Raw genomic sequence first — 27,067 nt, forward strand, 5'->3', positions numbered from 1 at the left:
GTCATGAGCTCTCCGCCCCTGGAGGTAATCAAGCAGAGGTGGGACAAGTACCTCAGTCAGAGAACTTATCAAAGGGATTCTTGCATGGGTAGTAAGGGCTAAGATATCTTCCAACTTTGAGATTCTGGGATTCTCACAGGCGCCTGACAATACATCTGGGAAGTTATCACAGTGGATATTACTTTCTTATTTATAAAGAGAGCAGATGATGCACAGAGAGGTTAAGTGATTTGCCCAAAGTCACACACGGCAATTTGGGGACAAACCAAAGCTAGGGACACTCTACTCCTCTTGTGTTTTACGGTTCACAGATTATTCCTCTTTAGTCCTGGAGGTGGATAGGATAAGGAGCTTCAGCATCATTTTACAGATGTAGAAACTGAGGCAGAGAAAAAAGGAATGTTTTGCCTGAGGTCAGACAGCCAGGCTGTGTTAGTTTTGCCTCCAAACCCCACCTTCTTTCCCTGGGTGTTGGACTGATCCCAGAGGCTGAGCCAGCCTGGGTTGCCATGGTGACAGCCTTTTTTTTTATTTTTTATTTTTTTGCCAACATACAGAATCACAGCTGCATATGTGTGGTAGGGCCTGACCTGAGCAACAGAGTGTCTTGGCTGTCACCCCCTTCCAGGGGAGGGTGTTCCTGGGAGGTGGGAAGGCCCTGCGGTTTTAGCGAGGTTAGCTTTACCAGGTGCCAACTTGTACAAACAGCGTTTTCCCTTGAGGGAGGGCGGTGGCCAACCCTGGGCCAACCCAGGTTATGAAACAACTGAGCATTTGGATACCAAGGTGTTGGGTCACTGAGTTCTCGCCCAGAAGACCAGTCGAGTTGGAGAGTCAAACCAGGGTGGGGACATGCTGTTATTGGAATTCTTAATGAGCAGCTTGAACTGGCCTCACAAGGGCTGGTGGCCATTCTCACAATGCCTCAGAGTCAGGAGCACATGGTTCAACCGGCCATACACTCCCGGCCTCCCATCAGGGGGCGCTCGCTGGGACCCACGGAAGGAAATCTGTCTGCATTGCACAAGAAATACATGTTCAATGGGGAAAAAATAATCCAAAAAAATGCAGATAAGCAAAAAAGAAAAAAATTAAAATGTCTTGAAATCCCTCCACACAGAAATTAACATTTGGTTTATGTTGTCCTAGACTATATATTTTATATTTATTCTTTTTTTTTAAATTTTATTTTATTTTTTTCCCTCAAAGCCCCAGTAGATAGTTGTATGTCATAGCTGCACATCCTTCTAGTTGCTGTATGTGGGACACGGCCTCAGCATGGCCGGACGAGCGGCGCATCGGTGCGTGCCCAGGATCCAAACCCGGGCCGCCAGCAGCAGAGCGCGAGCACTTAACCGCTAAGCCACGGTTTATTCTTATGTATAAGAATACTTACATGGAGTCATACTACACACACTATTTTGTAACTTGCATTTTTCACCTAATAAATCATGTCTCTCCAAATCAATAAGTATCCGTGTATAACCTAATTTACAAGCAGCATGGAAAGCTTTTGGAAAGGTTTCTTGAGCAGGTCTCCAACAGGAGTTGGCTATTTAGTTTGTTTTCCTTCCTTTTCTAAACAACACTGCAATGAATAATCTCATGATAAATTCTTTGCCTGTGTCCTTAATTATTTTCCTTAGAATAAATTCCTAGAGATGGGAATGCTAAGTCAAATATTTAGTCTTGTAATGCTTATTTTAATCATAGCTTTTGTATTTATCCATTTACAGTCAACTCTCCACTAATCAGGGGTGGTGGTGGGTGACAGGGACCCAAGTGGGCCAGCAGTGGCCAAGATAATAGAAATAATATAGACATCTCCAGTATACTTACATCTGAAAATGATGCTATCTGGAACTTAGCGATGATGTAGCCAGAATCGTGTAGCCAGGGAGGGAGAGGGCAGGAGATTGTCTGATTTCTCTCACTCAGGAACCCAGTTTAATATTCTTTTTTTTTTTTTTTTTTTTTTTTTTGCTGAGGAAGATTTGCCCTGAGCTAACATCCATGCCAATCTTCCTCTATTTTTTTGTTTGTGGGCTGCCAGCACAACTTGGCCCCTAATAGAGCAGTGTAGGTCTGCGCCTGGGAATCAAACCTGGACCGCTGAAGCGGAGTGAGCCACATTTAACCACTAGGCCACCAGGGCTGGTCTCAGTTTAATATTCTTGCCTGCTGCTCACTGGGGCTGTGTACCAAAGGATGCCTTTATCTCTGCCTGTCCTTGCTTCTCTTCAGGTCTCTCTCTGTGTGTCTCTGTCTTCAGAGTCTCTGATTATCTCTTTCTCTGTCTCTCTGTCTCTCTCTCTCCCTCTTTTCCCAGCTGAGGGAAAAGCAACTGATCTGTTTAAACAAGTCTCCATTGGTAGAAAGTCAAGTGTTAAGCATAGCAATAGCTGAATGCTGTGAGGAGGGATAAATTTAGCTTGCTTCTTTATGCATCTCTGTAATTTCCAGCACCTTCTCCTGTTTAAAACCCTCCTTCCAAGCTGCAGGCTGTGGGGCTCTGAGACGCAATGTCCCACAGTGACCACAGCAACATGGGATTTAAAAGCAGCACCACAGGAAACTCAAGATTGGCTGCTCCCACCCCCACCCTCACTTGCGACGGCCACTTCTGCTCCTTTCCACTTTTCACACCTTTGTATCATCCAAGAGCAGTCTGTCTCCCCAGCCCAGCAGGAGACTCTCTGAAGGCAGGTCTTTGTGGTCCTCCCCTCTCTATGGCCTGTCACTGGGCTTTGCCCATAGAAGGCCCTTCAGAAACCTTTGCTATAGGCTGGGAGCTACTCGAGGGCAGGGATGGGCCATACTCATCTACGCCCACCAAGCCTCCCGCTGACACTTGGTGGGTGCTCAATGTTTGGTCAGTGTATGAACAAAGGAAAATAAAAACCTGACAGGGAGGAAAAGCAAGCAATGGAGGTTCTCACAGGCAAGAGCTTCTTGACTTAGTCACCCAATAAAAGCTTGAAGGCAAGGTCATCCCTGATGGACAGTTAACACAGTTAACTATATTGATGGGTGTGGCCAATTCACCAGGTTTTATGAGTCTGTTGTGCCAAGAACTTCAGTAGGAAAAGAAATAAGATCCTGGGACTGGGATATTTTGAAGGGCTTTTGGAAGCCCCTCCAAGTTTCAGCCACTCAGAGAGACTTTTACTCTTTTTTGGGACCAGATCCATATCTTGGAAAGAACTCAGGCTTTGGAGCCAGGAGATTGGGCTCAAACGCCAGCTTCACCACATACTATCTGGGTCATCACTGGCAAGTCAAATAACTTCTTCCAGCCTCAATTTTGCCACCTGTAAAATGGGGATAATAATCTACCTTACTGTGATGTTATGAGGCAGATAAGGTTTTAAAGTGCCAGCACATAGTAAGTGCTCAACATTGGTTATGTCAGTAACTCCCCATGTGACCATGGACAAGTCTTCTTGACCATGGACAAGCTTTCTCATCTGAATAGGTGACAATGGTCCCTGTCCCACATCTTTATTGAGGTGTGCTCAGGCTCACGTGTAGATGCAAAAGAGCAAAGTAAAGGCACTGTGGAGATGAGAGGGTGTACCCCTGTTTCAGAGCACGGTAAGGGGATGGGTTGGGTGTAATGTTGTATGGGCACAGTTGGCAGCAGCACTCCCTCTGCTGTCAACTTGGGGGACTCTACAGATTTAGTAGGGAAAAAGGGGGGCTTAGAAAAATCGTTGAAGGGGAAGGGATAATTAGATACGTGTTTATCTTTTTTTTTTTTTTTGCTGAGGAATATTCACCCTGAGCTAACATCCATTGCTAATCTTCCTCTTTTTGCTGAGGAAGATTCACCCTGAGCAAACATATGCACCAGTCTTCCTCTATTTTGTATGTGGGTTGCTGCCACAGCACAGCCACCGAGGAGTGGTGTAGGGCCACACTGGGAACAAACTGGGCTGCCAAAGCAGAGTGTGCTGATCTTAACCACCAGGCCACGGTCTGGTCCTGTAGATATGTGTTTATCTTATTTATGTGCTTAAGTGCCTAATGTTTCCTCCTTTCATGAGGGAAAGATGGCCTCTGTCTTATTCATCCCTTTGTCCCTAGCACCTGATATAGTGCCTGGAACATGCTAGGTACTTAATAAACATGAATGCATGCATGCATAATAAATAAATGAATGAACCCAGACATCAAAGGAGGGCACTGAGGTCCGGAGAGAGAAGCAGCTATTCAAGGTGACCCAGAGAATAAAAACAGAAAGCTTCTCTTCCCCTCCTTCACAGGGCCTCTTGCTAAGTGAAAAATCCTAGAAAGATGGGTACTTGGCAGCTGACAATTTAAACTGCTGGGGATCCCTTTCACGGGGTGCCCGAATTAGGTCTGCTGTTGGGAGTGGATCTGCCATGGAGGATGGGACTACACGGCCCCAGTCTCCTGCGGACTGGTAGCCTAGCAACAACCTCCGGCTCAGCCAATCACCGCGAGGCGCTGCCCGCCGCCGGCTCTGCTTCCCCAGCAGCCGGCTGGGTGGGCTCCGAGGAAGCAGGGGGCGCAGTGGCCCGTGGGGAGGCGTCGACTAGCAGAGCTGCCTTCCCAGGAAAGCCCTGGCAATTTTCGGAGTCCCTGTGTGGAGCACCTGCGAGTCTGCTGCTCCTACCTGGTCGCTAATTGCAGGCTGAATTACAGGCTGCGTTTCCCTGTGGGTATGTCTGACTGCCTGACTCCACTGTAATAATAATAATTATTATTATCTTAACAACAGTCGTTTACCCAAGCAGGTTTTCACACTTATAATCTCAGTTTATCCTCACAGTGACAGCGAGTCCCTGAGGGACAATGACCCTGGCTTATTCACCGTTTTATTTCTATACCCTACACTGCAGGGGCATTGACTGAAAAAAAACTTGGCTTGAAGCTGCAGTGTTGCCGCTGGAAGACCAATAGAGACCCTCTGTGGCAGTGATTTTTCAGTCAGGGAGCCTTTGTTCAAAAGAAATCTCAAGTGGAAGCCCAATATATGAAACAGCTAAAAATGGGGCTGTTCTGGGTTGAAGCCAAGTGTGGTCTCAGACCCTGTCCAATCGCCCACCCCATCCTAGGAAGGAAGCTCCTGAAAACACCATCCAGAAACTCCTAGGATTCTATGAGCCTAGGTCAAAAATACTAAACCAGACTAATTCTCTCATTTTACAGGTAAGAAATCCAGCCCAGGATAGAGGTTAAGCTCAATAAATATGGCTGAATGGCTAGCTGGCTGGCTGGCTGGCTGGCTGGCTGGCTGGCTGGCTGAAGAAATGAATGAAGGACGGATATACCTTAGGTCACACAGTCTATGTTAGCAGAAACTGGAACTAGAATGTATGAGAAAACTCACATTTTTCTACTCTGGTCTGAATGCATTATAGGCTTTAGCCAAAAGCAAAACAGCTCTGACCTATGAAGTACTTAAAAAAATAAAAACCAAAAAACAATACTTTTTAATAGACAATAACAGTCTTCCACACAGACCTTTTTCTAACCCTAAGAGTTTACTAAAGAATTGGCTTTAAAAGTTCAGATCAGCTTCTATCAGGTTGCCGTGGAAACAGTAGCACCCCCCTACACACACACACTGTTCATCACCTGGATTCCTATCACCCTGCCCCCGTATATCTCTCCCCAGGATCCAGGCACAGTCTCCCCAACCTTCCACTAAAGGATCTACTGATCACCTTGAGATGAAAGAGGCAGAGAAGGAATGTGTCTAGAATGTTCTCTGGGACTTCACAAGTTCTCAGGGCCATTGTCTCGGCTCTTTTCTCTCTGTTTGCTTTGGTGGACCCAGAAGTCCCTTTGGGATCCTGCACCAAGGTAGAAACCAGTGCTGCCCCTCCTTCCACGCTGTGGCCTGTCCTACCCTACAAACTCTTCCTGCCCTACTGAGAGGACGCTGGGATAATGCGAGAGCTGTGAACTAGTCACCCTCTAGTCTTAAGAGTTGTCTTTTGGGGTGTGAGTGTGTGTGTGTGTGTGTGTGTGTGTGTGTGTGGTCAGGGGACTTCCAGGTGAGCCTCTGCTGTACAGAGGAAAGGCCATCTTAGAGCATCTCCCCATTCGAGATTTGCTCAAATTAAGGCATCACTGCAGAGGAACATCCATGTCTCCTCTATCAAAACCCATGATAGCTAAAGTTCATTTCTGCTGACTGGAGTTATTCACTGCCCCAGCTGTCCAAGACTTCAGTTGGTTGGGTCTATTACCCACATCTCTCTCCATCTATGTTACGTGAGTCTTGAAGTTCTCATGAAGCCACGGGGTTCTAGTTCCACCCCACTGTTTACCACTCTTACTTAGTTACCACTTTTTGGTGCCTCCTTGTTGCCAGGCACTGTGCCAGACTCTGAGGCCCCATTGTCTCATTGAACCTTCAGGACACTTCTTTGAGGTAGGTGCTGTGGTTGTCTCCTCTTTACAGATGAGGAAATGGAGACTCAACCAGTAACTTGCCCAAGGTCATGCAGCTGGAAAGCAGTGAGCTACGCCTTGAAGCTAGGCCCCTGAGGGCCCCAAAGCCAGTGTGCTTTCCACCACAGCTCACTGCATCCACCAGGAACGTGCCTTTCATCTCTCAGAGCCCCCGTTTCCCACTGCAAGGCGAGGGGGTGGTTCCACGAAGGCTCTTGGGATCTGCCTTTCTAGGATTTAGTTTAGGCCCACCTCCTAAGGGCTCAGATGTCCCTGGGAGACAGAAAGACTCTCTTTAGAGCAATGGAACCCAAATCACATCTTCGAACATATGCTCCTCTACCCCCACACCCAAAGCCCCTTCTCAGGCCAGGTCGTCTCTTCTCTCATTAGCAAACACACAGTGCACAATCCTGCTTTTCTCCCCACTACACACAATTTTTTTTTTTTTAATTTTTTTTTATCATCTATACAGACCTCACCCTAAAGCTCAGCTTAAGCTTGGGGCCTCTTCCATAAAGCCTCTCCTCATCACCCTTGCTGTTAGCTCTCTCTTTCCCCCTTACTGTCTGCACTATTTCTCTCAGGCTGTCTTGAGTGGCCTGTCCTGTGTCTCTGGCTAGCTGCGTTCCTTGAGGACAGGGCCTGTGCCCAGAACACCCTTCTCCCCATTATTGCTCAGTGTTGAACACTTAGTAGGTATTCAAGAATGAATAAATGTTCCTTTAGAAGGGACAATTTCTGTTTTGTTCCCCATTATACCCCCAGCACTTAATTCAGTACCTGACATACTGTAGGGACTTAATAAATGTTTGCTGACTAAATTAATAATGAGTGGTAATAAATGAATGGATGAATGAACTGAAGGAGGAGATCAAAGAGTGTCTTCTCTACTGGGCTGGTAGGAATCTTTCCAACTGGTGGTCAGAAAGCTGGAATTCTTCAGTGACTCAGCCGGACTTGGGGTTGTGATAGGGCAAACCACAGAGCAGTTCTCTCTGTCCAGCCTGCTCCTAACTCTTGCCGCCACATCGACGGACACAAGACCTTGAGCTGGGACTGAGGAGGAGATTCTGCCTTATGTGATGGTCTCATGAGGACAGAGTTGGGTTACCCTCAGGATTGATGGGTCACCTCCTAACTCAAATGGGAGTCAGACCAGTCCGGAGGTTTGTTTATTGTTTGTTTGCTTGTTTTCCCTGTAGAATTGGAAATGGAGCTCAACTGCCTTTGCTGAGTTTAATCCCAAAGTGAAGCAAAGAAAATAATGCTATTTTAATACTCTCTAAGCGAACTGGTTTAGAAATGGATATGGGATCCTGGATTGGATCCTGGGACAGAAAAAGAACGTTAGTAGAAAAATTGGTGAGATCTATAGTTAACAGTAAGGTACCAGTGTTGATGTCTTCGTGTTGATAAATGTACCATGGTTATGTAAGATGATAACATTAGGGGAAACTGGGTGAAGGATGTATGGAACTCTCTGGACAATCTCAGCAACTTTTCTGTAAATCTAACATTATTCCAGAATAACAAGTTTATTATTATTAAAGTAAAAAAACACAGATGGACCAAGGCTGTTAGACACACGGTGCTTGCAGCTCAGCAGGGGCTCAGTGAACACCTGGGGGGAATGGATCCAGGTATGTCACCTGAGTGACTTTCCAAATAATTGGATGATGAGTTGCTTTCAAAATAATTAGATGTTGCTACTGTGTAATCAACACATTCAGAGTTTTACCCGATTTTCCATTCAGTTCTGTTCTACTTAAGAGTCCAAAGGGGTTTTGGGAGCAGATAAATCTTTATCCGTTTGGTTGGAGCAGTTAAAACATGTAAACAAGTTACTTTGGGTAACTTGAAACAGACTGATTCCAACGTGGTAGTACAAGTTACAACCACCATCACGTAGTGATGTCATTTCTGTAGCACTTTATAAAACGTTCTTTTTGTGTATAACATGTCATTTGATCTCACTTTCTTAACCAATGTGCGAATGATTGCCTGGCCCATGGAGTTTGGCAGAAAAGCTGTCAGGTTGCTTGCAAAGCAACTTCTGAACTCATGATTAGAGAGGGTGCAGAACATAGAAATTAAGAGAGATCCCAGGCTTGGTTCTGTTGTATAAACCTGGGCAAGTTATCTAATCTCTATATACCTGTTTCCCCCTTGGGTATAAATGGGAATAAATACAGTATCTGCTGACAGAGTTGGGAGAGGATTAAAGTAAGTGATTCGTGCAAAGCATTGAGCACAATGCCTGGCACATTCTACGTGCTTGATAAATAGCCATTATTAGCGTGACACTAAGACGTGAAGCAGAGCAGAGTGCCTTTTTACAGAAAAAGCTGCCATTTCAGGCAGAAAAACAACTCTGGGAATGAATTTTGAGGAAGACATTTTGATTGTGAAAGTGTACCTAGCAGCCAGGACTGAACTCGAGGTTACATCTGGGCAACACACACACACACACAGACACATACACACCCCACCTGCAACAGGAAAAAATAGAGGTTCTCATTCGTGTCTTAAAGAACTCTGCAGAGACTTCCAGCTCCAGCAATATAGTGGGCAGAGCTAAAAAGGAACCTCTCCAGTTCCAGGAATAACAACAAAAAGCCTGATATAAAACAAAATAAAGGTGCCAGCCCGGTGGCGCAAGCAGTTAACTGTGCGCGCTCTGCTGCGGTGGTCCAGGGTTCGCCGGTTCGGATCCCGGGTGCGCACTGACGTACTCTTGTCGAGCCATGCTGTGGCGGCATCCCATGTAAAGTAGAGGAAGATGGGCGTGGATGTTAGCTCAGGGCCGGTCTTCCTCAGCAAAAAGAGGAGGATTGGCATCAGATGTTAGCTGAGGGCTGATCTTCCTCACAAAATAAATAAATAAATTAATTAAATTAAATTAAACTGTGAGACGTGGTTGAACTCACAAGAAAGAACTGAAGAAGGACCTGAAAGCCATGAGAGGGAAAGCTGATGATGTTATCAGACCAGAAACTGGCAGGGATGGGGACTGTGGTCCTGGGCTGTGTGAGGGGCAGATGCTCCTGCTTAAAGCCGGCCCCCTCCAACACCTGCTGGGCCAGTGAATGGTTCCAGCGGCTCGTCTCTGCCCAGGGCTCTGGGTGAAAAAACACAAAGTCTCCCATCAAAACTCTCAGTCCCAAGCCTGCGTTATGTGGGGTTTAGAGCTTGAGCTGACACAACCTACAAGGTATTTAACATGAAAATTGGTCCTGTGTTGGTGATAACCCTGGGGTGCCTGGCCAGGGCCAAGGCAAACCAGCTCGGACGGGTCCTTCCACTGCCCAGGCCAAGCAGAATTCCCGCCAAGTTCTTGTGCAGATGAGCCCCCAATTAAAATATTAATTGGACTAGGTTAGAGTCCAATAATCTTTGTTTTAATAAGTTTAATAAATCTCTACGACATTCTTCAGTTAAGTTTGAAAAATGCTGCTTTACCTATGCTTTTCTACTTCAAGATAATTTTCTTTTCACTTATTCATCCATTCATTCAACATTCATTACCAAAGACTCATTTTGTGACTCATATTTGCCAGGCACTGTGCCAGGAGCACATCTGCATCTTCTTTTGTCCCTCATTGCAATGTCCAAGGATGTGATGTCACTCCCAAGTTACAGATGGGAAAACCGAGTCTGAGGCAGGTCACTGGGTGGCCAAGGACCCACAGCTGGGACTCCAGCTCCGTCCTCCTTCCTGGGAGCTACGTTCTCCACCAAATCTGGGGTGTCTTGTTTGGACAAAGACAGGCACACGAGTGACCAAGGAAAAGAGTTACGAGAGCCAGGGTTTTCACAGACGTAGTCTTGTCTTCACAGCACTGGCCCCTCAGGCCCCAGTGGGCCTGATGCCCAGTACACACCTGAGCCACCTGCCAATGACAATAACTCCGGCCGCCCTTGGCTCCAGGGCCCCAGGAAGCCTTTGGTCACCAGAATGGCAGGAGCTGCCCGAGGCAGCACTGGACCAGGTGTGGGAGGCAGACCATAACACCTGTAGTGTCCTCTGTCTCCATGGGAGGAGTTGTGCTGGGTCCTGCTGTGCCCACGTTTGTGGGGTGGGGGCCCCCACTGCTCCCTGGCCCTCTCGTGTGCTTTGCCAGGTCCTTTTGAAGCCCATTTCCTGTCCAGAAGGACAGCCGCCTTCCTTTCTGAGAACACAAGCACATTTGCGCTGCAGGGCTGTGTTTATCTCATTGGTGGTTTGATTTCACGGAGAGAATGTCAGCTCCATGAGGGCGGACAGTTGTTTTGTTCACTGCTGGCTCCCCAGGCCCTAGAAAGGATGAAGGGATGAATGGTCTATTTCATCATCGTAATTCAGCTAGAATCTGGTCCTCGACATCTTGTCTACACATTGCGGGGATTAGGCTCCAACAGTGGCTTTCAAACAAATAAAAATCACTGGAAGACCTTCTTTAAGTGAAATTTTAGAACCCGCACGTATAAGATGGACGATAGCAAGACTATACTTGTGGAAGCTGAGGGGGAGGCCCCAGGCCTTCAGTATGTGTCCTCTTCCTGCTCCTCTGTCCCCACCCCTCCACCCCCGTAGATCACTGGGGTTCCTTGGAACACAGTTTGGAAACCATTGGCCTAAGTGAGGTCCACCTCCCTCTGATTAGTCACTTCCTCTCCCAAAGTCTAAATACAATTATCTGTAAAATGAAGGAGTCGAACTTGCCGACCTTCTTTCTACGACATTCTAGTATTATGTCATACCATAACTACAGAAAATTATCTAAGAGCCAGGTAAACCTCAAAATAGAAATTGCAAAGACATATTCAGTATCCTGCCTGCCAACGGCCAGTGATTGTGAGGAGTTTTCAAGTGGGTTTTGTTTGATGAGCAGTTTGTGGGAGCCATTGGGACCCATAAGATCTCAGACTGCTCGACCAATCCAGTTGATGAAATGTGACACTTCATCTGAAACAATACAGTCCACCAGCAAGTGCTAGAATAGGTGGACAGATTCTATGGATAAACTAGAGATCTTAGAAAGAGACTGAGTGGGGTAAAATGGGAGGGTGTCTTGGGAAGAGGTGATATCTCTAGAGCAAAGAACAGAAGGTCATTCTGGGTAGGGGATGCAGTGAATGCCATGGCACACTGCCCAAGCCCCTCGGCAGGACTGATGCACTCACACCCCCAGCTTCCAAGAAGGCAGCCTACTGATGGTTCAGAACTGAGCCCCTCCCCAGCCAACAGATGGACTTGACTTTGTGGTTATGGAGTCATGCTCTTGGTCCCAGGCAGGGGTAGTCTCTCCACCATCATAATATCTCCAATTATGGTTGTCATGGCAGAGACTGCTAGTTGTCCCCAGCATCCATTCTCCTCTTCTTCCATAGTAATTGAACCTCCAATTTTGCTAGACACATGGTTTATCAGAATAAAGTCTACATTTCCCAGCCTCCCTTGCAGTCAGGTGTGGCCAGGCGATTAAGTTCTGATCCATGGGATGTAAGGTGACATGATGTGTGTCACCTTCAAGGCCTACCCTTAAAGGGAAGAGACGTGCCCTCCCCCTTCCTCTTTCTGACTAGCTGGAACACTGTCATAGCGGGGAGTCCTCTTGGACTGTGAGTAACACGATGGAAGGACCCTGGGTCCTAACTCTGTGGAGATGCCACACCAGCCTTGTGGGGCTGGAGTGCAAAGGCCACATGAGTGAGCAATGCTCTTCTGTCTTGTTGAAGCCTCTGCTATCCCAACCAATGCAACTACAGTATCAACCTGAGTTTGCAAATCTCGTTCATAGAGACCCCTGCTGATTCCCAGAGCCAGCTTGGGGGAGGGGGAGGTGGGCATTGCTCTCTTTCATTGTACAGAAGCTGATCTGAGGCTCAGCGGGGCTTGTCCAAGGTTGCTCACTGCTGAGTGGATTCCTGGGACCAGAGGGAAGGGAGGGCTGGAGAGACTTTGGACATTGGGGTCAGACCAGCTTTGGTTTGCACTGCACCTGACTCCTTATAAACCCCATTCTGAAAGACCACATGAGAATAATGTGTATGGCAAGCTAGGCTCGTAATCTGACTGTAGGACACTTTTGTTCTCAGAATCCAGAGATCTTGCTTCCTAGTCAAGTGCTCTTTGCAGTGGGGATTCTGGTCTCTGAGGCAAGTGCTATCCTAGAGCCAGCTGTGGGAGCACCAAGGATTTAGTGCCTGGTGGGAATCAGGAGAGACTCTCAGAGGAGGTGACGGCTGAGGTAGGCCTTGGGGGGTGGGGAGATGCAACATATGGAGAGAAGAAAGGGGACAGATATCCTGGGAGAGGGAACAGCTTGAGCAATGGCATAGAGATATGACATATCCTGAGATGACTGTGGAAGGGAATGAGCCCCCACTCTCAGCCCTAACACTCAGCCCCACACTTTCAATATTTTATCTAGTGGTTTGGGGGTTTGTGGGGAAGGTTGGGGTTGGCATTGTTGAGAAGGCAGCATGAGAGGTATTGGAAATAATGACTTCTATTTATTTATTTTTTACTTCTTTTTTTTTGTGAAGAAGATCAGCCCTGTGCTAACATCTGCCAATCCTCCTCTTTTTTTGCTGAAGAAGAATGGCCCTGGGCTAACATCCATGCCCTTCTTCCTCTACTTTATATGGGATGCCGCCACAGCATGGCTTGCCAAGCGGTACGTCAGTGCGTGCCCGGGATCCAAACCGGCGAACCCTGGGCTGCCACAGCAGAGCGCACGCACTTGACCACTTGCTCCACTGGGCTGACCCCTGGAAATCATTACTTTTAGAGGACAAAACAAAGTCACCTGATAAGCTTGGCTAAAAGTCAGCTCAGTCCCCGGTTCCCCCCGTCCCCCACTCCTTCCTTTCCGCCCTCCCCTCCCCCAGCAGGGGAACAGCCACTGAACCTGATGCCTGCCCACCACTATCCTGTGCTCTGAGGAGATCAACCAGCCTCGCTCCCCCAGGCTTCTCCTCAGACTCACAGTCCTTATCCGTAGACAAATACATGCTCCGAAGCACTCTGGCAAAACAAAGCCAGGTGAGGCTACATGCAACTTCTGTGAGAATTTTAAATTATTTTAAAATAAAAATATAAAAAACAAAACAAAACAAAGCAGGGTGGGAGGCATATAGATGAAACCAGTTGGTGAATACTGATAATTGTTGAAGTTAGATGACGGTTCTTGGGAGTTCATTACATTATTCTCTCCAATATGTTTGAAATTTTTCCATTAAAAAAATTATTAAAAAGTTATTTTTTTTTTTTTTTGCTGAGGAAGATTAGCCCTGAGCTAACATCTGTGCCCATCTTCCTCCATTTTATATGTGGGACGCCAGCACAGCATGGCTTGATGTGTGGTGTATAGGTTTGCGCCCAGGATCCGAACCTGCGAACCCTAGGCCACCGAAGCGGAGCACGCGAACTTAACCACTAGGTCACCGGGCTGGCTCCTACAAAGTTTTTTAAATGTACATGAATGTTCGTAGCAGCATTATTCATAATAGCCCAAAGTACAAACCACCCAAATGTACATCACCTGATGAATGGATAAACAAAATGGGTTATATCCGCACAATGGAATATTATTTGGCAATAAAAAAGAGTGAAATACTGGCACATGCTACAGCATGCACGAACTCTGAAAATGTCATACTAAGTGAAAGAAGCCAGACACAAACGGCTACATGTTATATGATTCCATTTATATTAAATGTCCAGAATAGGCAAATGTACAGGCAGAAAGTAGATTAGTGGCTGCCAGGTGCTTGGCGGAATGGAGGAATTGAGAGGTGACAGCTAAGGGGAGTGGGGCTTCTTTGGGGGATAATTAAAATGTTCTATAATTGTGATATTGGATGCACAACTTGGAGAATATACTAAAAACCATTGAATTATACACCTTAAATGTGTGACTTGTAGGCTATGTGAATTATATCTCAATAAAGCTATTTTGAAAAGTTAAAAAAAAAAAAATGGGGGGTGGGGAAGAGCCAGAAGAGGCTTCTTCACTGGCTTCTCTGAAAAGTGGATTGGGTGTGGGGATGGACTAAGGGGAAGGAATGGACCAGCCCCTTAACCAAGGCCAGTCTTCCTCATTTATGGTCCAGCCAGAGGAATGCACAGAAACTAACCCAGCCTTCTCTTTACCCTGGAAAAGCCATTCCCCATCAATAATCAGATACAGAATTTTCATTATTCCAGGATGGTGATGGACATTTTATAAGTTTCCATATGAAATGCCTGGCCCATTTCCACTGCCTGGTCAGACACTCGTAGAATCATAGGGAGGTAGTTCATCTTAGTTTTCCAAAGTGCACTGTCTGAACCATGGCTGTGCCCTGGACTCACCTGGGAGCTGAATAAACACTGGTGCTCGGGGCCTGCCCGTAGAGATCCTGGTTTAATTTGTTTGGGGAGAAGCCTGGGCAGTGGAGGTTTTAAAGCTCCCCAGGTGATTTGAATGTGCAGCCAAGATTGAGGACCATTGATTTAATGAAGATTCTTTTAATGACTAGAAGAGAATATGAAAATGCTGCACAGTGTATGGTAAATATTCTATCCTGAAACTTCTCTTTTAGATTTGTGTTTACACTGGGTCACAATATAAAAAATACTTCTCACTGTGGGTTTCAGCCCAGGCATCTGGAGCCCTCAGGATTACAGGTCCTCTCAGTCTGCACTGAATGAAGGGGACCCGAGGACATGTCTTCTTCTTTGGGAACAGCCTGTTCCATCTTGGACAACCCTTGCTGAGCTGAAAGTTGCCTCTCTCTGACACCCTCATATCGACCCCTGACGCTGGTGGACCTGCACTATTCACCACCTCCTGGAGGTATCACATTTGCCCAGCATGTGACTCTGATGCGTTGTCACGCCGTGTCCTCGATAGGAGCCTAGGCTCCTGCCCAATCTGTCTCTACCTGTGGAGCTTCTACACACCGTTCCAACACTAGCTCAGATGCCACTTCCACGAGGCCCTCCACGGCTGGAGGTGTTTGCTCCCTCCCTCTGCACTCCTATGACTTTTCGTTTACTAACATTCAGTCGGAACTTTCTTGTATTGTAACTACTTGGTGGCTGCCTGCGAGTTTGAGCAGCCTGTGAACTCCTTGAGGGCAAGGGCAGAGTTTCATTTTGTATTATATCTCTGTAACTCTGCAGGGCCTATATATGCTCAACAAACACTTGAATGAATGGATGGATGGATGGATGGCTAGCCATGCAGTTTTTATGGGGGAAAGGTCCCAAGCAGTAGCTTACGTGGGGATGGGGTTTTAAGTCTACCAAATCCCCATTCTTTGATAAGAAAAAATTTTATATTTCAAGATTATGCAAATACAGCTTTGAGGCAAGTTCCCAGCCCTGCTTCTCACCAGATTAGAAATTCTGAATCCCCCCACTGGTCATCATGGAGACCATCTCTCCTCCGGTGAATGAATGAATGAACGAATCTTGACCATATCTCTAATGAAAACCAGGCACTGTTTAAGTGTTTTTACAAAACATTTTCACGTGCCCCCAAATTGGCCCTATCACAGAACTAGGCACACGTCGCAGGAAGGTGGACCCACTGCTGCCTCAGCTTTCACAGGAACAAAACACACCATCTCAGGACAGAAAAGCTAGGGCTGGGAACAAGAGGAGAGGGCATAGCCTGGAGGAGAGACGCCCTGGGGGGCCAAGTGTTGAAGACTTTTTTAAAAAGAGACAAACTTCTGGTTATATGCAGATGCTGTGATTGTTTACACATAAAATGTGAGATAATCTACCAACAAACTTTCAGAACTATTAAGAATGTTCACAAGGTTTCTCAAAACAAGATCAACATGCAAAAGCAATCAACATTGCTTTACATCAGCAATAAGCAATTAGATTAGAAAATGCCATAGAAAAAAAGATCCTATTCTCCATAGCAACAAAAACTAATAAATCTAATAAAAGATACACAAAATCTTTATTGAAGGACAAAAAAGGGCAGAAGAAATAGAGAGGTAGATCCTGTTTATAAATGGGAAGACGTTATTTCAATCAAAATCCCAACAGAGCTTTTCCCATGGGGAAGAACAGGGGTCAAGAATAATAGAGGTAATATTTGAAGAAGAAATTGGAAGAGGAGAAGGAGAAGGATTGCCTTATATGATGTACCCCTTATTGTAAGGCTATAGTGACTAAAACTGTGTGATTTGGTGCAGAAACAGACAAATTTGCCAGGGGAAGAGAAGAGAGACTCCAGGACAGATTCTTAAGAATCCAGGAACTTGAATAAGCCAGAGACAGCATTTCAAACAAGTGTGGAAAGGGCTGCTTATAAATGGTGTTGGATAATTGGTTTCCACATGGCAAAACAACTAAAAACTTAGATTTCTACCTCAAACTAGCCACAAAACAAATTCCAGATGGATTAACCTAAATATGAAAGAGCAACACTTTAAAGCTTTTGAAAGAAAATACAGATGAAATCATTGTAACAAAGCAAAGATATTAAAAAAACACATTTGTTAGAGGAAAAGATTGATACATTTGCATTAGAACGGAAATTTTCTGAATGACAAAAGACATCATGAAATAAAATGACAAGCCATGGAGTGGAATAAGATAGTTGCAATGTCTATAACTAACAAATGATTAGTGTGCAGACTATATGAAGAACATCTACAAGCTAAGGAGAAAAAGACAATGGTAGAAAAAACAGGAAAAGATCATATGAGCAGGCAGGCAAGTTACAGAAGGGAAACAATAAGTGGTCAATAGATACATAGAGATGCTTAACATCACTGGTAATCAGGATATGCAGATTAAATAAGCAAAATAAAATGAGATAATTTCACATTTATTAGAGTGACAACATTTTGAAGTCTGACAGTGGGGAATTAGAACTCGTATAAGCTGCTAGTGGTTAAATTGATACAACCTCTTTGGAGAATAATTTAGCCAAGTCTGGTAAGGTTAACGCGACGCGTACCCTAGGGAAACATTCCACGTGGGCATGGGAGACACAAACAAGGATGCTCAGCGCAGTATTGTTTATAACAACAAAAACTTGGCCATGTCCATCAACAGAATGGCTAAATGACCCGTGCTATAGTCTTAATGGAGTATATACTGAAAGAGGTAAAGAGCCTTGAAGAATGTCAGGAGATCGAGTCCTGGGTCTTTCGCTTCTAACTGATGGTGGGATGTTACACAGTCACTGGTCCCTCTTCATAGAATGATCTCCCCAGATACTCTCGTGGCTCACTCCCTCACCTCTTTCAGGTCTGTGTGCAAATTCCACCTGCTCAGATAGGCTTCCCTGACCCCATTATTTATACAACTAGCGTCCGCACTCCTTCACACTGCTTTGTCAAGAAGCAGAGTGGTTTCAACGGCGAGTGTGTAGACTCTGGCCAGACTGGGTTCAAATCCCAGCTTTACCAAGTACTGTTTATATGACCTTAGGCAAGTTATTTAAGCTTTCTGTGACTCAGTTTCCTCCTCTGTAAAATGGAGATATAATAGTTTTCACCTCAGAGGGTTGTTGAGAGGACTGAATGAGTCAATATGCCAAAGACTTAGAACAGTGCCTGACAGGAAGGAAGTGCTGGTTAAGAGTAAATTACATGGCAGTTAAAATGAATGCAATAGACCAGAATGATATAGAAAAATCTCATAACACACCGCTGAGAGAAAAGAGCAAGTCCCACGTGCACCTCACCCTCCCCTGAACTCCTCTCCTAGTCACGGGCAGCTCACGGTCCAGTCCTTGGTTACACCCGCAGTCACATGTCCTTCTCGTGGTTTTAGTTCCCCTCCCCTGCTGTCTGAGCTGGTTACAGCCTGGCCAAGTAGGTTTTTGACGGTACTTATTCAACTGGTTGAACTGAATTAATTCTGAAAAGTCCTTGAATGCCAGAAGATGAAGACACCATTGACTCTCTCAGGTGGTGTATTTTAAGAAGTTGAAATAAAGACATGAGGAGAGTGGGCGCAATGGAGCAGGGGAGCGACACAGATACCCAGAAAGGGAGAGAATTCCAGAGGCAAGGGGTCTCCAAGGGCAGGAATTCTGTGACTCCAGGACGAGGGAGTGGGGGCTCTCACCTCAGCCCCTTTATGAAGGCCTGTCCTAGGGTCCACTGTGTGACTGAAGCATTACTCTACATTCACAGAGGATTCTGTGTATGAGAAAAGATCTAGAAGGATCCAAGCAGAGTCTTTAGCGCTGGCTACAGGAGGGAGAGTGGGATGGGGGACAAGTGGGGTGAGTGGAGGCTTTTTAAAAAACTCTACATACTTTTGCATTATTTGAATTTTGTGTAGCGAGAAAGAATTTATTACTTGTGAAATATTAGAAAGAAAAAAATTATCTTGCACATAGGGGTACTCAGTGAATGGACATTACTATTATTCTTTTTTTGTGTGTGTGTGAGGAAGATCAGCCCTGAGCTAACATCCATGCTAATCCTCCTCTTTTTGCTGAGGAAGACCGGCTCTGAGCTAACATTTATTGCCAATCCTCCTCCTTTTTTTCCCCAAAGCCCCAGTAGATAGTTGTATGTCATAGTCGTACATCCTTCTAGTTGCTGTATGTGGGACGTGGCCTCAGCATGGCGGGAGAAGCGGTGCGTCGGTGCGCGCCCGGGATCCGAACCCGGGCCGCCAGTAGCGGAGTGCGCGCACTTAACGGCTAAGCCACGGGGCCGGCCCTACTATTATTCTTTAAAACAAAGACAAAGACTTCCCACCCAGTGCAGAGGTCTCCAGCAGGAAGGTGCCCTGCTCGCACCTCTTCCCCACTCACTGTGGCTAGCCCTTCAGCAAGTCTCACTGGCTCCACCTTCATTGTATAACCTGAATCCAACAGCTTCTCACTACCCAGCACCTGCCACACTCATTCCTGGCCTAGATGTTCAACAGCCTCCTACCCGTCTCCTTGTTTCCACCTGTGCCCCCTCCAACTCCTGCTGCCCAGCAGCCGTGGTTCCTTAAAAACCCAAACCAGGTAGTTGACACGTTCCAAGCACTTGCCATGTGCCAGACACCATGATAAGCAGTTCACTCACTAGCTCAGTTGATCCTTTAACAACCCTGGGAATTAGGTACTAGTAGAATCTCCACTTTACAGATGCCAAACTGAGGCATAGAGCGTTCAATCATTTCCCCCAGGTCCACGTTGTGAAATGGCAGAGCTGGGATCCAGTCCAGATGGAGCGCATGCTCCCAGCCGCCTCCCTGCGTTGCCTCCCTCACAGCGTGTCTGTGCTCCCCTCTCCCTCGGGTGAAATCAGAGCTGACTACTCAGGCTACAAGGCCCCACGTGATGTGGCCCTGCCTGCCTCTCCAGCCTTATCCTGCACCTCCCTCCTTCTCACCCACCACTCCCCAGCCCCACTGGCTCCCTGGCTGCTCCACCGTCTGGAACGTTCTTTCCCTGATTCTCAAATGGCTTGTTCTCTACTTCACTCAGGTCTCTGCTTGAATGTCACCTCCTCCAAAAGGGCTTCCCCAACCACCCTTTCTAAAATAGTCCCCACTTTACTCTCTGACCCTTTCCTGCTGTAATTTTATTCTTAGATCTTATCACTTCCTGATATGACATCATAAGGTTATTTGTTTGAATGTTAATTATCTGTCTCCTCTCTCTAAAATTTGTGCTCCATGAGGGCAGGAACTTTGTCCCCAGTGCCTAGAATGGAGCTGGCATGGAACGGTAGGGCAGTAAATGAATAACTGCACCCAAGGCAGCCTGTGAGGATGTTGGGCTGATCCAGTACCAGGTCTAGGTCTGCTGTGCAGGGCTGCTAGGAACGTGTTTACTCCCTCTGCACAGGATGGTGCTTCTGCCCTCTGGGTCAGTGGTTGGCCCCATCCTTCTTTTTGGGGCCCCTGGACTAGCAGGGTCGAAGGTGAAGGGAGATCTTCCATACTTCTTCCCAGTTTCTCCCTCTCTGGCTGGCCCTCTGTCCATCCCTCCAGCCCCAGAGCTTTCACCTCTCCAGCCACCTGGAAGGTGGTCTGACAAATCCCTTCCCACCAAGGTGATCAAGACGTGAAGTGTTGCCCTTCCCAAGGATATCTGCATTTTAAACAAGGCCAGGCAGGAGCAACACTTCACCCCAATGGGTGGCTGTGTCATGGTGTGACTTCTGACACCAGGAGGTTGGAGGGAGATACTGCCTTTCCCCGCTCCCAAGCCCTGGGAGACAAGACATAACAGGCAAGAGCATTGAGGGGAAGACAGGTCCAAGCTCACCCAGTAGTCAGAGACTGGGACCTGGCAGACCCCAGTCTCAAATGTCACAGCTACCCCCATCCCACTCGCCCACCTCTTCCTTTCCTGCCACCCAGAAGGCCTGGCTTTATTCCCACAATCATGCCCAAGCCATCTTCGGGCTCTGCTGTGGGGAATCCCTCCAGAGGCTCCCCAGGGAACCCAGAACAAAGGCCTTACCCATTTCAATCCCGCAGATGGCCAGGGCCGCGATCACAGCACCTGCTGATGTCCCGGCAAAGCGATGGGCCGTTTCCAGCATCCGGGGGGCCAGGTCCCGAAGGGCGTCCACAGCCCCGGCCTGGTAGAAGGAGAGGAATCCACTGCCCGAGAAGGAGATGGAATGAGGGGTGTCCGGGTCCCCTTTGAACACCTGTTCTTCCATCTCCTCAGCCTGGGGCCTCCCGTCGGGGGAGGAACTACTCCTCAGCGCTTGCCTCCCTGAGCTTGGCTGCCCTCCTGTTGGAACTCGCTGCCACGCTTCCCTGCCAGCCTGGAGCCTGGAATGTGGCTGTCTCTCCCCAGTCGGCTGGGACACCCACAGGTGGTTCAGGCAGCTGCCGCCTGAGCCTGTTGAGCTCCGCCAGGAGGCAGCCCCAAAGGCCCAGGACGAGGTGCAGAAGGCCCCCGAGATGTGTGCGCAGCGTCCTGGTCCTGTGAGCAACCCCCTGGCTTCATTGCATAGCTAGAGCCATCTCCCGCCCAGACTCAGCCCTCTGCCCATGCTGGGTGCACCTGGGAGCTGCCAAGCAGGGCCAGCCCAAAGAGGCGGCGCTGCTCAGCCCTCAGCCCGGAGGCTTCACACATCGAGTTGCGAAACCTCCGATGGTTATCAGAGGGTGTCTCCCTCCCTGACACGCTGTGGCAGTAAAGGAATTAAATGCCCGCCTCCCTCCAGGAGGACGGGGTCCCCTCCCCGCAGGGGCAGGACTGCCAAGTTGGCTCTGGTTTTCGAGGTGGACACACTCACACCACATGCCCCCCACAGCGACACTCTCCCTGGGCTCCTTCTCCAGGTCCCGTGTGGTATGTGCGATGTGTTAGACAATTATTGTTATTTGTTCTCCTTGCATAAGTGCCCCCTTTGCTTATTCACTTGTTTGTTCAGACGTTAGGACTGGCCACGGGCAAAACTGTACAGGAAGGGCAGTTTGGCTTCAGGGGCCCCACCCACCACCACCTCTCCACCTCCCGCCGCCTTTTCTCCCCGGCCCTTCACTGACCCACAACCCTTAGTAGCGCCCTCTCACCCAACTCCAAACCTTCACGCTGTCTCCTAAGTGTCTCAGAAGAAATCAGTCTGAAATCTAGATCATTCTAAGTGTTTGGGGCTTCATATCGTACGCTGCTCTCCCCGCTTTGAAATGAGAAGTTTGAGATGGCAATATTTAACCCCAAGGATGAACAGCTTGGGGAGCCAGATATGGGGGTACCGGGCTCAGGGCAGAGAGACGTTTTGGAGCCCAAAGGGTAAGGGATGTGGCGTGGGGGACCAGGGTTAGCTCCAGGGGGCTCCAATGTGGCCCTGGCAAGGAGGGTCTTCCTCACAGCCCGCAAATTTCAACACCTGAGGATGTCACAAAGCAGCGAAGTGGCAAGATCACGTCTCTCCCCTCCACATCCCCCCCCCCCCGAGCATACAGAGGCAGGAACAGAAGTAGAATCGAGACACCAAGTTCTCTGCCCAATGCCCAGTCCAGCTCCATACTCTGTTAGCATGTGCCATCAATGCCGAACCCTCCCAGGGAGCTCCCGCCAACTCTGCAGGCCTCGCTGATCCATGTTGGAGTTCTACAGTGAGGGCAACGTCCAGTATTCAGTGAGGAGGCAGTTTTCTGTCTTGGGCAGGTAGTTCCATGCATATAATTGCCTGCTTTTGGGAAGGGAGTTTTGATTAAATGTGTGTGCAACAGAGAAAATGTGTGTGTGTTGTGTATGTGTGTATGGTTGGGTGTACAGAGATACGAGGTGACCGACTGCTGGGGTGAAGGGTGGGGTGTGACACGGTGGAGTCCAATCAGCCTGTGGAACACGAGAGCCTGCCTCCTTCCTGGGAAATCAGGTCAGCTCCACTGAGTATTTGCATGCCTAGCTCTGTGTCAGGCGCCCTGGGAGATGGGAGCGAGTTGGAAGCTCCATCCCCTAACTCAGATGCTTTCACTTCTTGGGAACAAGACAGACAAATGTGAAATAACCAGAGGACCATACTGGGCAGTCTATAATTAAGTACCAAATTGTGCAGGGCTAAGATTCCTGCCAGAAAAGTTAAGAGATGGAGGTGAGCAGCGTGGGCTGGAACCATCAGAGAAGCCGTGTGGTGGAACTGTGGGTTGGAGGATTTGAAGAAGCTGGAAGGAAGAGGGAGGGTATTGCGGCAAGGAACAACACAAGCTCCTTGCAGGGAAGGGAATAGGTGTGATCGTGGGCAGTTACACAGGATGAAGGTCTTTGCATCAGACAGACATGAGTTGAATCCCAGCTTTGCTGTTCATAGGCAGTGTGACATGTGTAACCTCTTAGGGCCTCAGTTTTCCTCATCTGTAAAAGGGAAAATAATGCCTCTGCTGCACAGTAGCCGTAAAGGTTAAAGATATGGCTGTAAAATGCCTGGCACGTGGTATGTCTATTATTATCAAAAGGCAGTAAGGGCCAACTCTTGGACCTGGGTAATAAGATGGAATAGAAAGGTGGAGTTGGAAGAGGAAGATGTGATCCCTTTGTGACATGCAGGAGGAGCTGAGAGAGTTCCCAGGCAGGAGAGTCTTGGAGGGGCAATGAGACCAGGTTGGAGGATGAGGAAGGAAGATGGTGCTGCATCCTCCTAGGGATGCTGGCGGCCAGGCCAGGGCAGCGACTGAAAGAAGACGAGTTAGTGAAGCCATTGCCGCAGAGAGTGTCAGGACCAGGGGACTGGTTGGATGGGCAGAATGAGTCATGGCTGATGGGTGCTGGGAGGGGTGGGGCCGCCTTTGTCAGACTTGGGGAAACTGGGTGGAGGACGAGTTTTCTTTAAGATGTGTCTGAGATGACAGCAAGACATTGGAGCTAGTGGGGGAGGAGGGTCAGGGAAGGCTCCAGAAAGGGGGACAAGAGACCCTTGCCATTGAGGCAGCAGAGAAGGATAAGCAGTTGGAGGTGGGCACATGTTGAAGGAAGAAAATCTTGGACAAGTATTCTCCTTCCGGGTCATCTCGCTTTTCCCAGTGAAATAGGAAGCAAGGCCGCTGCTGTGGGGGCTCCAGAGAGCCGGGGGCCCACTATCCTCTCCAAGACAGTGCCTTGTCCTGACGTGGCCTCGGCAGCCCCACTCCTCGGGCCTGGTGTTGGATGAGGCCGCAGTCTTCACTGAGTGAACATATTCTTCAGTTCCCTACGGTGGAGACCACGGCAGGTGCAGCACAGCCTCTATGCAAACAGGCAAACTAGCAATGCACAATTGTGCACGGGAAGGCCCCATCGGAGCTGTTAACATGTTCACAAAGTGCTGACTCGGGCAGAGGGACGAGGGCTGGTGGGTCGCATGGCTCGCCCGTCCCATGCCTCGATGTGAAATGATTGAAAAAGTTCATCTCCTCTCCCCTTGTTCCTGACATTATACTTGAAGCCCTAAGAACTTCAAGTGGACGACATCAAGAAGGGATCCCATTCCAACACTTCTGCATTTGATTTTTAAAGTCGGCTTGCAATCCTCTCGGGTGTTTTAAACTAAGTCAACACTGCTCATATGACTCACCAGCCCCTGAGGAAATCATACGCAAGAAACTGAGACTGCTTATCACACTCAATTCCAACAAGACAACCCAAAGTAAAAGAGACCCAAACCCAAAAAAAAAAGAACGCGGAGTTTCCATAAGTATTAGATATGTGAAGCCACCCAGGACACGGCTCTCAGGGAGAAGGAAGGGATCTAGATTCTGGGTTAGCCTTTCATAGATGGTGTACCCTGAAATCTTGCAAAATGTTTATTTAGTGAAGAACCTCGTTGTTTTGATGAGAGTATGAAGGTTACAGCATCGCTGGTGAATAATCTTGCCAACATGTTTAACCTGAATCTGATGGAGGCCTAACGTCCAGTTTACAGTGAATACAGGGCATGACAGAATGAGTTAAGTGACGCCAGGTGAAAACAACCAGACAAATTGAGATAGTGGTCAGAGCTGGTAGATGCTGTTGTTGCTACACAGCAGCCATGCCCAGCCCGCTTGCCCCTCGCCCACGCCCCTTTAAAGCAGCTGAAAGGCCAGATACTTGATCTCCCAGCCTGCCATGCAGCTAGAGACGACCATGAGGCCCAGTTCTGGCCAACGAGAAGTAAGGGGAAATCTGCTGGGTGGCTTCTAAGAAAGATTTTCCTCCTTGATAAAAGGAGGAAGGTTCAGGAGGAGAGCCCCTTTCACTCCACCCCTTTTCTTCCTGCCTGAGATGTTGTCCTGTGAGAACATGCTGTTTGGAGCTATGGCGGCCACCTGGCATCCATCAGGGGAAACATGGCAGACCCACTGAGTGGATTAGTTATCTATTGCTGTGTCACAAATTACCTCAAAACTTAATACCTTAAAATAACAAACATTTATGATTTCATACAGTTTCTGAAGATTAGGAACCCAGAAATGGCTTAGCTGGGTGGTCCTGGCTCAGGGTCTCTCTTGAGGTTGTAGTCAAGCTGATAGCCAGTGCTACTGTCACCTCAAGGGTCATCTCAAGGGTTGGGATAGAAGAACCCACTTCCAAACACACTCTCATGGTTGCTATAGGCAGCAGTTCTTAGTTGGCTATTGATAGAAAACTTCAGTGCCTCACCACAGGGGCCTCTCCATTGGGCTGCTCACAAGATGACAGCTTGCGGGCTGGCCCAGTGGCATAGCAGTTAAGTTCACACATTCCGCCTCGGTGTCTTGGGGTTCACTGGTTTGGATCCTGGGCACAGACCTACTCACTGCTCATTAAGCCACGCTGAGGCGGCGTCCCACATAGAAGAGCTACAACTCTACAACTATGATATGCAACTATGTACTGGGGCTTTGGGGAGAAAAAAGCAAAAAAAAAAAAAAAGGAAGATTGGCAACAGATGTTAGCACAGGGCCAATCTTCCTCAAAACAAAACAAAACAAACAAAACAACAATAATAACAAAAAAATGACAGCTTGCTTTTCCCAGAGAGAGACATGCAAGGGGGAGGGAGAGAGAGAGAACAAGAGAGAATGTGAACCCAAGATGGAGGCCATAATCTTTTTATAACTTAATATCAGAAGTGATACCATCCCTTCTGCCATATTCTATTGGCCACACAGACCAACTCTGGTAAAATGTGGGAGGGGTGTGAGTACCAGAAGGTGGGAATTATTAAGGGCCAATTTGGAGGCCGGCTACCACACTGAGGATAGCAGAGGAGAAAGAAAGAGCAAGCCTAAGTCCTTGAGATTGCTGAGTGACTGTAGCAACCCTCAAACCATTTGTACCCTTCCTGTTGTCTCAGATAATCGAGGTCTTTATAGTTTAAGCCACTGTTCATTTGATATTTTCTCCTGAAAACCTCATGACTAATGCAAGGACTACTAAATATTTCTAGTAAAATGTAGAAATATCATCTTGAGAAGAACAAATAAGGTATGCCCTTTGCTTTTAGTAAAAACGAAAGGAAACCTCAAAGTATAGTTTGTTATTATGGGTGAAATAATCCTGATTCATGAAAATTCTGAAAAATTTAATCTAAAAATTTCAGAAAATTTTATTATACCTTTTAGAAATTGTTTATGACCCATTACTTTTATTAGAAGAAACAGAATATTTTTCTCTTCCTTATTCTTCCTAAAAATAAAGTGGTGTTCTGCTAATTAATTGAAGAGGGCTGTAATATAGCACTTGCCTTTTGAGGTGTGTAGTATAATTTTTGAGGACTTGATCAACAGATAGGTATATCCTCTGTGGGGTGCAAGTGTTTACACCTTTCCTAAAAAGTCAGCAATTTTTAAAATAAGATTTAAGGAGAGAGGAGAAAACTTGACACAGTTAAGAGGGAGACAGAGCTTGCTGGCGTCCTATCATGTTGTCCTCTTACATGACCTTGAGATCATTCACGTGGCCTAAATCATACCTTCTTCTCGTTATGAAATAGCTCACACATACAGGAAAGTATCGAAAACAGAACAGCAAACATCCACCAACCTACCAGGCAGATTCAACAAATCTTAACATTTCACCACATCTCAGTCAAATATTTGTTTAGTTTTAAAGAAATGAAACATCACAGATAGAGGTGAAACCTCCTTTGAACTCTTTCCTTATCTTATCCCCACTCTCCCTCCCATGGGAAACCATATCCCAGATCGGAGAAAATCATTCCCTTCCATGTTTTTCTATTTCTATTACATGAATATGTTTCATAAATAATGTACAGT

The 27,067-nt window shown here is 47.2% G+C and overlaps 1 protein-coding gene across 1 annotated transcript in view; it reads right to left on the bottom strand.

Annotated features, from left to right (window-relative positions):
- The window catches only part of PNPLA1 (patatin like phospholipase domain containing 1), a 38,888-nt gene extending 17,834 nt beyond the window's left edge, over nt 1-21,054 (bottom strand). The window contains exon 1 of the mRNA XM_058553967.1: nt 20,850-21,054. Coding sequence (XP_058409950.1) covers nt 20,850-21,054 — 205 coding nt within the window. The remainder of the gene's footprint in view (nt 1-20,849) is intronic.
- Nucleotides 21,055-27,067: the final 6,013 nt, after the last annotated feature.

This window comes from Diceros bicornis, chromosome 14 (assembly GCF_020826845.1).
Source record: "Diceros bicornis minor isolate mBicDic1 chromosome 14, mDicBic1.mat.cur, whole genome shotgun sequence".
Classification (NCBI taxonomy): domain Eukaryota; kingdom Metazoa; phylum Chordata; class Mammalia; order Perissodactyla; family Rhinocerotidae; genus Diceros; species Diceros bicornis.